This window comes from Brassica oleracea, chromosome C6 (assembly GCF_000695525.1).
Source record: "Brassica oleracea var. oleracea cultivar TO1000 chromosome C6, BOL, whole genome shotgun sequence".
NCBI lineage: Eukaryota > Viridiplantae > Streptophyta > Magnoliopsida > Brassicales > Brassicaceae > Brassica > Brassica oleracea.
Window position 1 is genome coordinate 28917509 of NC_027753.1, and position 12109 is coordinate 28929617.

Sequence of the window (12109 nt, forward strand, 5' to 3'; positions counted from 1 at the left end):
TAAACCCTAAATTTCACAAGACCTTGGTTTTTCTCAGCCCTGGACTTCGGATATTAGCATTGGGTACGGGTAAAATCCATTTGGTCCGGGTCTTTGGATAAATGAATCATCTATCCAATAGCTACTTGGTAAATTTCTGTTCGGATTTCGGATCGGATACCACCGCTTATAGATATCCATTTATAATGTAAATTTTATACATATTTACTAAATAAAATAACTAACATGTAAATGGAAGTGGTTCAGTGGTTTCATATATTATACTAGGGTCGGATCCGTCCTACGGACGGGTATGCAAATAAACAAAACAATATAAATATATTTTAAATTTTAATAAATTTTCAGTTTATTTTAAATTATAATTTTCACTATTTTTACAACAAATTTTACTATTTCTTCTCTTTTATAAATTATATATTTTTTACTTTAATAAAACAATTTATAAAAAGTATAAGTAAACTATATCTCTTATTCCAACATAAATTTCATAAGGAAGCAAATAAAAAAAACTTTTAAAAGTGTTGTATGAGTTAATACACTAAAATTTCTATGAATTTTTTTTTTGTAACACCTCTATGAAAAATATTACTATTTACTATATCATTTGTTAAACTATAAACATAAAACAATATATTGCAATATAATTATAGTTGAAATATAGTCATGGATTAATACTCAGTGTAAAAAGATAATTAAGATATTCTCAATAGATATGCACAACTTATTTAATTTCTTTTATTAAATTTTGTTTTGTTTTACAATTGCTATCTTTTCAAAATACCAATCAGGTTATTACATTGTTATTAAAAGTAAAATTTTATATACTTTCTAACTTAGTCTTTTATTTTTATATTTCGTTTACAATATCAAGCACTATGTATCAGTTATAGGATTTATGTGAATTTTGAGTCCAACATTATGATCCAAAAACATTATTTTTTTTCCAGTAAAAACATTATGCAATCTTGTATTAATATCACAAATTAAAAATATAAATTTTATTTTTTATAACATCTATGTTTATTATTACTATGCAATCGAGAGTACATGATCTTCATGAAGAAGATTAGTGATATATTGTATTACATGTTAATGAAATTTAAAAGAATTGTCTAAAGGCCTAGCTTACCAAGCTTACTTGCGTCAGAAGGTAATGCGTATACTAACAATGTGTATGCTTAGACAGTCCCTGTCCCATTAGTGTACAATATTGCCATCGTTTACTTTAAAGTTCAGAACCAAAGACATAATCACTTTTATTAAACCAAATGAATTTCTCAGCTAGCTTGCACATAATCAAAATAGAAATTATGCAAGAAGCATCGAAAATGAAAACAAAAATTGTATTTGTTTGAATGCTTCCAATCAAATGATTCTTAAGCGATATTAGGGATTGAAACTGAGGATGACAAAATATTATAAAGAGCCTTCTTAGATCTGAAGTAAAGCAAATGCTAATTGTATATCAAATCGTTAAGACAGCTAACCTTTTTAGGTGTAGATACACTCTTGTCAGATCATGCTTGATGTCGGTCTATGGAGTTAAGTCGGCTGTTTAAAGGATGAACCAAACCATCGCGACGGTTCAGATTTAAGAACCGTAGACAAAACGGCGCCATGGAAGCCACAGACAGAGCTTTTAATTGATGACTTGTCCAACTCTTCATCACGAAACTCCATTGTTGCTGTAGGACTTCAAAGATCGATGAGGCAGATGAAACCTAATTTAAGTTTCGATTAGATGATGATGTTCTCCTTCCTCTTCCTCTGATGATGAGTAGATGGTTCTCATTGTAACAAACACAACCTTTTTATAGTCTCAGTCCCACCGCTTTACATGAGGGAAGCTCGCATTCAAGTTATATCGTGGGTGAAGGATTTAAGAAGGATTTTAAGAGGATGAATCTGTAACTGATAGCTCTTGGGTTTGTTAGAATGATGAAAGAACGCTACCAGATTTCAGGTTGTGTCTTCATCGAGAACGCGGAGATGAACCTGGTTCTACCCTAATATTAAAATGCTGCGTAATGCCGCTTTACATAAAGAGATATTCGAGAGGGGCTGGGTCAATCGTGCAAATTTAAGGCCCGATCAGAAGACGAAGCCGAACTGTATGCAGAGTAACTTAAATAAAACGATGCGGATTGATTACCTGACACGTGTCACGACCAGAATACTCGACTTATTGACATGGCGCTGACGTGTCTCTCTCAGGAGTGAGACCAACATTTTTTTTTATATATATAGATTTCCTAATAATGAATTTTGTAACACGCGGATTAGATACCTAAATTTGTTAAACTTATAAAATTGATCTATAATTGATTTTTTTTATCTTTTTCATTTGTTTCAGGAAGTCTTCCAAATCGTGTCTATTATTCTCACCTAAAATTTTAAGAAATTTTTTTCTTTTCGCTTAAATATTATTTTGTTAAAAAAATTAAAATAATAAATTTAAAATTTTGCATAATAATAATTACTTTTTAAAAACTAAAACTGAAAATCTAAAAAATAAATCATGAATCCTAGTTCTTTTGAAAAAAAAAAGAAACACTAGTTCTTTCAACTTATTCCCTCTCAGCCGTCACACAAACTCATCTCAGATATCTCGCCACGCCAGATCTCTCTCTCCCGTGCCTCTCTCTCTAACACCAGAGCTCTCTATCTCTAGCCGGACCTCTCTCACGCTCCCTCCTCTCTCTTGCTAGCCTTCAGGTCTCTTCTCTAGCCGGATTCTCTCTCTCGTGGCTCTCTCTCGCCGGACCTCCCGCACAGTTATCTCTCTCTCTATGTCTGTGTGTGTGTGTCAGTTTTGAATCAGATTTGTTTTTGATGTTGGTGGAGGAGGATGGAGAAGAAGCTTGACGGAGGAGGCTCCTCGCCGTGACTTTTCTTTCCGTCCCAAAAACCTCAGTAAGTGTTGGATAGTGATCAGATGTTCGTTGTTGCTTACTAAAACAGTTCGTTACAGTCTCACAAACTTTTTAACTTTTGATGTTGTTTGTTATATGTTGCAGATTGAAGCATCTCGTGGCTATTGTTCAGGAGATAAACTATAGACTTTCAAAGGTTGAAACTTTCATAGAGAGGATGGAGAAGAAGCTTGACGGAAGAGGATGGAGAAGAAGCGGCCGGCGGTGGAGGCTTCCGCGGGAAGGACGGCGGCGAGCAGACAGCGGTAATCTTTCCTCAGCGTCGTCCGCTGTTCATATTCGAGGTAGTGTTTTTTTTTGGGTTTTGTTTCTTTTGTTTCGGTGAGTTTTCATTTGTTTATGCTGAGATTTGTATTAATTTCCATAGTTTTGTGATTTTTTTTGTTTTTGTTTTGATGAATCTTCATTTGGGGTTTTAAATGTTTATGCGCAAAAAGAAACTTTTATGATTTGAGAGATTCGGGGTTTGATCTCTTTATGTTGTGATTGTGACATCTCAGACTAAGTAAAAGATGGTGTGGTGGACCTATGCGCTGGCACAATCGAATAAACAAAAGGCCAGTTCAAAAACAAAGCATTAAATGAAATGCTGCGTTTTGGCAATACGGACACGTGTCGACACCACATGATTGGACTTTGTGACCTGGATGCTGAGGTGGCGCAACAGGAGAAGGACAAACATTTTTTTATATAGATACTAGGGGTTGGCCCGCCCTACGGGCGGATGAGTTTACACTAAAACTATTTTATAATAAAATATATTTTAATTTTATAAAACATTTGGAAATTTACTCTATATTGAAAATAATAAAGATAATTTATTTTTATTCTAAGATCAAATTGTAAATTTTATTAAATTTGTTGGTTTGAGTTAAAAAAAAACGCTAACATAAGTTACAAAAAAGACCACTAATATTATTTTTTGTCCGAAAACACAAAATTATTAAATTTAAAAATATGTGTGATGATTTACATTTATCCTATTTGATTTCTATTTGAATTTGACACTGAAGAAAATTTAAACTAAGAATAACTAAAAATATTTATACTGTTGTTAATTATTTTTCCTATTGATTTGGATTTCATGTGTTTTTTATGTAAAGTTGGTACGATATTTATTGTATTTTATTTATAGAATTATCATGTTTGTTTGATTATGATGTGTGTTAAATTCTTTCCGGTGATTGTAGATGATTATTGTCCATACCACGAAATGAAATTTGGTTTGAAAATAATGTCATAAACAATTTAGGAGGTCATTTGCCTATTACGTGTTGGCTGTAAACTTTGTTGTTGGAGAAGCTTTTGGTGATTGTGATTGGTGCTTAGGAGGCAAATGAGATTATTATTGGGATGGGCCTGTGTATTGATGTAATGGGATGTAAGCTATTTTATTAATCCGAAATGTTTAAAAGTGTTCGATCATTTTAAACATGTTCTGAGTTTTTAGAAAAGCTCCCTACTGTTCGCGTTGTTTAAGTTTTGTTTATGCTTGAAGAGGTTGCACCACAATTGTTAATTTGACTGAGTGAGCAGTGAAAGTTGAGATTTTAGTAGAAAAGATAACTTGCTTTCTTGATCGCGTGATGCTCTTTAGCTTATTGCAAGTGGTGCACATGCTACAAAAGGTTTTTTGTTAAAGAAACTCGTACGACAGTAAAGTTCAAAAAAAAAACTTGTACTACAGCCGATATATGCTCTACAAATAGAGTAACAGGCAATGATAATCTGCGACGGTGAGGATTGCGTTAAGTGTGTGATACAGGATATGAACCCTTTTTTTTAAGTGAGTCAATGACTTAATTGTTGTAAAGTGGTGCTTAAAATATGCGACTAAATTGAACCTTCAAGTCAGTGCCTCCACCGAGTTCGCAAGGTAGTTTTTATTTATATATATATATATATATGTAAAAACAGAGCTTACTTGATGAGATATAACATGGCGTTGGGAATGATTCTCAAGTCATATTTCATTAATATGCGAAATTTAAAAAAGCTCCAGCGTAGTTTGTAGGAGTCGACAGGAGGGTCATAGACTCCCTTACTTAAGATTTTACTCAATGCATGCCTTCTTTACAAAGAGCCCATGTTCCAGAACTGTTGGCTTCTCCGCACTCTGCAGTCATTTCGGGAACAATAGCTCGAGCACCTGGTAGAGCTGTCTCGCTTCTGTTTTCTTCAACCATCCCATGACTATCAAGCCTTCTGCTGGTCATAGAAACACTGATGTACACACAATGCGAGGGATTTGTTATTACAGATGCAGCTCCCCGGCATATCAGCGCTGGGATCATTGAATATATGTCACCATGTAAGGAGGATGAACATGCAAGTTGTTAGTTGTGAACTGACCTGGAGAGTAAAATAGAGGTGCAAGTTCATATAACTACGATAACAGCTACTGTGTAAAATTAATTCTTTAAATTTAGTAATGATTCAAACATATTGTTCAAGTCGTATATTCGACGTAATGTGTTTTACCGTTGTGGGTGGTTTTGATGCCCATAACTTCCCCACCAATATCTTATATCAAAGAGTAAGGAGTTATAACATTTCCAATCTCAAACAAAACAATCGTAATCCATATACTATGGAGGCAAAGTTGAGAAAAAGACCTGGTAAGAGGATGTTTGTGTTAGCCAGTAACAACACTTTGATCAAAGCTCCGGAAATCATAAACGTATACAAAAACAAATCATGAAGATCTTTATTAAGAAACATGAACTGAAACTTTAAAAAAAATATCCAAGCAATACCTGTAGATATTTTGATATTATGATTTAATTTCAGAGGTCTTGGCAGAGGCTTTGGTTTGTCGATTGGATTGTGGAAGAACATGTTTTGTGAACTTTCTAAAGATGATCACAAATATCAGGGAGGCCATTAAAATCATTGATCATGAGTGAAGATAACATAAGACATATCACCGGATAAGATAAATATTACAAAAAATATTTACTTTTTTGGGCAAATACAAAGTTTCTAAATTTACGACTGGATCATAAAATAGTCACCGTAGCCATTAAAATTAAGAGGATACCTACAGATGAACACATGATACGGAGCCACAGACCCACAACCAAAGGTCTTGAAGAGAGCATGGAACGATTTGACATGTCTTCTCATAGACCTTGATCTGAAGCTTATTAACATCATTCTTCTTAGTTAACTTGATGATTAAGCTTCACGTTCATTTTCAACTTCTTTCTCGACCCGTCTTTCTTCTGCTGATCCTCAATGGTTTAGTCAAATGAAAATTAGAAAAGATTTTGTTCCTAGAAAATAAAAAATAGAAAACGGAATAGTAGTGGGTTGAGAGCTCTACCTTTCCTCAAGCAATCATAGTGCAGTAAATTCAATTTTCAAATAATTATGATACAAACAGATAACATATCACAAAAACATGATAATAAGCCTATTTAGGTTGGGTCAAAAGTTTTGACTCAAAACCCACACTAAAAATGCATCAGACGCATGAATCATAAAAAATCCTGACCGTAAACATCATCGGAGGAATTAATTTTTACCAAGATCCATAGAGGTCATTCCAAAAGACTCTCTTCAGTTGAAACCATAGTGAGGCGGCTATAGTTGTGACTCGTGCAGAGATGAGGATGTTTGATTTGGAATTTCTAGATGCCACAGTGGCTTTAGGTCAGAGCGGATTTAGATGATGATATAAAAAGTGGGAGAGGAGGAGAAGTCGAACAGTGATTCCAGATTTGTGTTTCGGATCTTATAAATGCAAATAATAGCCAAAGTTATTGAGTGAGTGGAGCAGAAATTCAAGGCTCTTGACTTTTCAATTTCTCAATAAGCTACGAAGGTTGAGAAAGAAATACAGCAAGAGGTTTGGTTATCTGACGTGGCGAAAATAACTATTATTTATTGGTCGATTTGCATGCCGACGTGTCGCAAAATGCCCAATGGAGAGATTGAAGTCTACTTTATAGTATAAGATATATAGATAGATAGATTTTAGTGTTCAATCCGGGATCAAATTGATACTAATCGTTGGTTTCTTAAAGCCACCTCAACATTGCTGACTCTAATTCTTGTCACGTAGTTATTTGTTTCTTCGTACATATCTCTTATCTCTCAATTTGGGCTTTTCTTTCTTTCCTTGGCCCACTACAATATTTTTATCTGATGTTTTTCCGTCTATTTAAATTAGGTCACAAGACCTTGGATCAAATGCCCATATATTCTTATTCAGTTCTTTTTTTCTAATGCTCCTTTCTAATAATTCATTTGTTTTTATTTTTTTTAATATAAAACTAGAGATTTTTTTCTAATGCTCCTTTCTAATAATTCATTTGTTTTTATTTTTTTAATATAAAACTAGAGCTTGATCCGTACAGATATTATTTTTATTTTATAAATATATAATTAATGTATAAATTTAATATAATTGTAAATACTTTAAATATATATTTATAATTTATTCTTATATATACTTTAATTCTAGAATTTTATGTTTTATATTTTATATTTTACATTATAAATATATAAAGATTTGTTATATATATTTTACTTTGTTATTAATTGTTATTACATAAAAATATAACATCTAGCTAGTTCGGTACAATGAATTCATAACCTGAAATAATCAAATAGATAACCTCATTCAAAATATATTTTTAATTTTCACAGTTTCCATACAAATATTTTTAAAATTTATTTACTTATACTATAGAACAAATATTTGTTTGGTATAATTTTTTATTTTCGTGTTTCAACAAATGTACTTTAGCATCTACAATTTTAGTATATATCAGGATTTTATAAGTAAATTTTATACATGTTTTACAACTTTTAACATGTTTAAATGTGAATGATATTTTAAATGATTTTTTTAATAAAATCATTTAATTTATTAATTTAATATTTAATTCATATAGTACTTCTGTTTTAATATAATATAGGCTATAATTAGAAAATTTATGAAAATCATACAATTTTTTTTAAATAAAATGTTAATTAACATTAAATAAAATAAAATGTTAATTAACATAAAATGTTATGAAACATCTATTATTCTTAAACTCTTAAACCCAATGGAGACATGGGATGAAACAACGACACATAAAACTCGTTTGATCTAAGTATGAGAACATGTAATGACGGCAGAGATCCCAACCAAAATGGCAACTTGTCCTTGATCTTGTTGCTTTCCACATTCACAAGCTCCAGAGACTTGCAGTTGATCAAGGACTTTGGGAGATTTCCCTCGGAATGTATTAGAACTCATATCGAACATCTGGATCAGTGTTTCTTGTGAAGGGTTTTCAAAACTGCTAAAATTATTGTTGGGATGTGAAATCCCGTGTCCAACTATGTATTATCCGATTAGTACGATATTGTCCACTTTGGGCCTTAGGCAAATCCGCATGGTTTTATTTTTTGTTTCCTTTCCAAAAGGCCTCATACTATTAGAGTTGGATAGCTCTTTATATATTACTCTCTTTGTCTAATTCTCCAATGTGAGAATTAGTTTGTTATATCACAAGCATTGTCGGAAAGAGTCAGCGTCGTCAATCTCCATAAGAAACTTGGTACTTGACCTTTCAACTGGTTGTAGGATAGATGTAAAACCTTGAAGTTGACTAACTTTGATAATAAAGGTCAAGGGATTGACCTACTGAAACTGTTGTTGCAAAGAAATAATTGGTTGAGGTTGAGAAATTTAGATATGGATTCTGGGATTGGGCCATTAAATCTATTAATAGCAAGGTTTAGAAAATAAATCTTAGGTGATGACGAATATGTATTTGCAAACTCTATAGGTCCTGTGAATTGGTTAATTTCCATATTAACAAATTGTAATGAAGGTAATGAGAACAAAGATTTAGGTAAAGGCCCACCAATGAGTTTTCACTAACACCAAAATACTCCAAGTTGTGGAATCCATTCATGTCTGATGGAAGCGTGGATGTGAAGTTATTAGAGTTGAGGCGAAGATGAGAAAGCATGGTTAAATTGGCTAATGAAATAGGAATATTGCCACTTAAACTGTTTTTGTGGAGAGACATGACTCTTAACTCTTTTAGGTTTCCGATGGAAGCTGGGACTTTACCTACCAAATTATTGTCTGAAAGGTCATGAAATGTGAGATGAGAAAGGTTTCCTATCGAAGAAGGAATCTCTCCTCGAAGTTTGCAACCCCTAAGGTTTAGCTGACGAAGATTTTGGAGTCTGAAAAGACTACTATTAGATTTCAAAGAGTTGTTGTAAAAGCTGTAACTAAGGTCGAGCGATATCAACTGGCCATGTTTGTCATCGCAAGTCACACCTCCCCAATTACAGCAATCACTACTCTTATTCCATGAACTTGGATATATGAAAAACTCATCTCTGAATTCCAAAAAGTATCTCTCTGATCATGACGGCAAAAGGAGAGCGTTGGAGAAGCAAGAGTGAGGAATAAGAGAAAGAAATAGATGGTAGCGATACCAGAAGAGTAATAACAATAGCTTCGAGTCATCATCATCTCTCTTTCTTGAGTTTTGTGTTATTTAATGGCCTATTGGGTTATGTATGTTGTATATGCTCATTGTTTCTTTTTAAGAGGAAGAAACCCTCTTTACAGGGGCTGTGACTCAGCAAGTCTTGCGTCAATTCGTTTGACTAAATCTTCGTAACTCAATTGTGCCACTTGTCTCAATATTTTCCACGTAAACCATTAGCTCACCCACTCCTTTTCAGAAATATCTCTTAACGTGTTATTTAAGTTATATACTTATTTTTCTTTAAACGCTATCGACTCTTAACACATTTGATGTTCAAGTGATTAATCATTTAACAACTAAAGCGAGCATGTTTTATCTTGCAGGTGCTTCCGCCTCTTTATATTGATTCAAGATATTCACATAACACCCAACTTCATAAGATATAAGGTTAATAGAGTCTGATCGAGAGTAAACTCTTATTGAAGGTAAATATACTTGATAACATCTAGGTCGAACCTAGCAATCTTGAAGCCATGCCCACACAAACACACACAAAAAACAAAAAGCTATAATAGTCTTACAACTGGATTACTACGACTATAAGTTGGATTCATTCTTCATCTTGTCTACGGTATAAGTTGTGGCTTAACCAGACAACCAGAGACAATGATGCACTTTCTAGACTTTCTTTGAATCTTTTTTATTCCCTTGATGATGTCAGCACCAAAACTTTTGCTTAAGCTCAGTTTCTTCAAGACAACACAATGACTCGGAAAATATCTAGCTAATTTCATCTGGCTTGATGTTTTTGTTGTGCCTTGTGTCGCAAGCTCAACATACTTGAGAGATGATACGAAACACGGCGGCACATAGGAGAGTTTGATTGGGCATCCCTCTATTTCGAACTGAAATTTCTGATAATTAATATGCCCCAGACAAAGAGATAGTTAAGTTTTATGGGATATATGCAAACTTTTACATACAAGAATAATAAGACTTACCAGTACGAGTGTGTGTAGATTCGGGCAGCAACCAAGGAAGGTTGGCAGCAATTCCCCAAAGGACTCAAGGAAAGAAGCATATAACCAAGTCAACTTAGAGAACTGAGGTAACCGTTCCAATTTTGAGTAATCATGGGACCTGTGTTACAATTAAAAAAAAAATGTAATGATGGATGTCACAATGATAATTATGCATATCTGTATTAGGTATACTGTTATTGAATCAACAACATCAGTGTGCATACCTCTAGAGTATGATAAGATATCTCCATGCGGCAGACTGTGGATATCCTGGTGAGGAAATCATGGATCATAGTCCTCTTGGAAGAATCAGCATCATCTTCGTCCAGTGGTGTATAACCATTCTCGCCATCAAAGTTAACATCGATGTTCACCGATGCATAGGGAGCAATACTGTGAATGATGATGCTTCCAGATAAGTGAGCGCGGAGACTCATATGCTCGAGCCTTGGAGCATCTATTTCCACAACATGATCTTCAAAGAGACCAACTTCGTATGAGTCAACCCATAGAGTGAAACTTTTCAAAGACCTGGAGCGAACACGCATAATTTTAAGATGGTCAAAGAAATCCCTTATTATGGTTAACTTTTCAAGAACCGGGCAGCTAGTTATAAGCGTCTCAAGGGAACTGGATTCGTCATGATGGATCAGCGATTTATCGTACTCATACCTTACACTATCTAAACGCATAACCTTGAGACAAGGCAGGGAAACAACAAACTCTAGTTCCATGTCACCCAAGGCTACGTGGCAGAGACTTAAGCTGGCCAAGGTATTACATGAATATAGCGAAAGAGGCATACAAAATAGTTCATAATCATTTGACTTAACCTGAAAATCTAGATGACAAACTCTACGCCCAACTAAAGCATCTATCCACGACTCCAAAACACTATCATCATCAATATCCTTAGAATAACATATCAACTTGAATCTACTCAAGGTTAGATTTTCGTCAGATTCAAGAAATCTACCAACCAACTCCGTAAGACTAAAACCATCATCGAATAATTGGCGTGAGTCCAAGTCGAAAACAGGAACCTGTAACCACAGAGATTCCTCCAACGTTTCGACAAAAGGCTGCTTCGAACTGAATCTTTTGTCGGGAGAAAAGAAAGTATGTGACAAAGCAATGGATCTGGTAAATCGTTTATCTCTGAGTTGCTTCTTCTTTCCTCTGAGTTGCTTTGCTTCTCTCTCACCAACTTTTTCTCCATTATTACTTATGCCCCTCTAAACCCTAAATTTCACAAGACGTCCATATATTCAGACAAAAGAGGAGTTACGTGAGAGGAACGGTTTAATAACACTAAATAGGTTAAACCGATCAGAATTTAGAACCGAACCGAACCAATACATTAATTTATTGTCAACTAGGAGTTTTCCTACGCGAGCGCAGATATAAAATATTTAAAAATGTTATATATAAATAAAATTTTCTATTTTTATATTTTACTTTTATTAGATTAAAAAATAAAACTATAATGTAATTATTTTTAGTTTGATTTATTCAATTTTATTTTGACCTTTTAATTTTGCATTATTTAACTTTTGATAAAAATAATTAAAATTTATAAAGTTACTTTATTATATTATTCTTTATTTAATTACCATTTTTAAATATGTCTATTTGTAAATATATAAATTATTTCTAATAATATATACATTAAATAAAAATAACTTATATACGTTGATAATATATA

The 12109-nt window shown here is 33.4% G+C and overlaps 1 protein-coding gene and 2 pseudogenes across 12 annotated transcripts; all 3 read right to left on the reverse strand.

The window, feature by feature from the left end:
- Positions 1 to 4857: 4857 nt before the first annotated feature.
- On the reverse strand, positions 4858 to 6421 carry LOC106296847. Of its 12 annotated transcripts, none has more exons than XR_001261331.1 (4): positions 5974 to 6421; positions 5690 to 5785; positions 5415 to 5456; positions 4858 to 5156 (listed from the first exon to the last, which is right to left on the reverse strand). XR_001261331.1 is itself a non-coding variant. In XM_013733074.1 (4 exons), the coding sequence occupies exons 1-4, from the start codon at positions 6047 to 6049 to the stop codon at positions 4991 to 4993; spliced, it is 441 nt and encodes a 146-aa protein (XP_013588528.1). In that variant the 5' UTR covers positions 6050 to 6421; the 3' UTR covers positions 4858 to 4990. The 12 variants fall into 12 exon arrangements, 5 of the variants coding, with proteins under 5 accessions (XP_013588528.1, XP_013588530.1, XP_013588526.1 ...); XR_001261326.1 differs by having other exon boundaries at positions 4858 to 5285; positions 5415 to 5548; XR_001261330.1 differs by having other exon boundaries at positions 5549 to 5785.
- A 2002-nt stretch (positions 6422 to 8423) lies between these two features.
- LOC106297940 lies at positions 8424 to 9285 on the reverse strand (annotated as a pseudogene).
- Positions 9286 to 9924: 639 nt separating this feature from the next.
- Positions 9925 to 11627, reverse strand: LOC106299468 (annotated as a pseudogene).
- Positions 11628 to 12109: the final 482 nt, after the last annotated feature.

Coding starts and splice junctions, on each gene's coding strand:
- LOC106296847 (XM_013733072.1), bottom strand. CDS start 6,049: ATGTCAAATCGTTCCATGCTCTCTTCAAGACCTTTGGTTGTGGGTCTG. Junction 5,786..5,973: donor TATCATGTGTTCATCTGTAG/GTATCCTCTTAA, acceptor GATCATCTTTAG/AAAGTTCACAAAACATGTTC. Junction 5,218..5,414: donor CATCAAAACCACCCACAACG/GTAAAACACATT, acceptor CAATGATCCCAG/CGCTGATATGCCGGGGAGCT.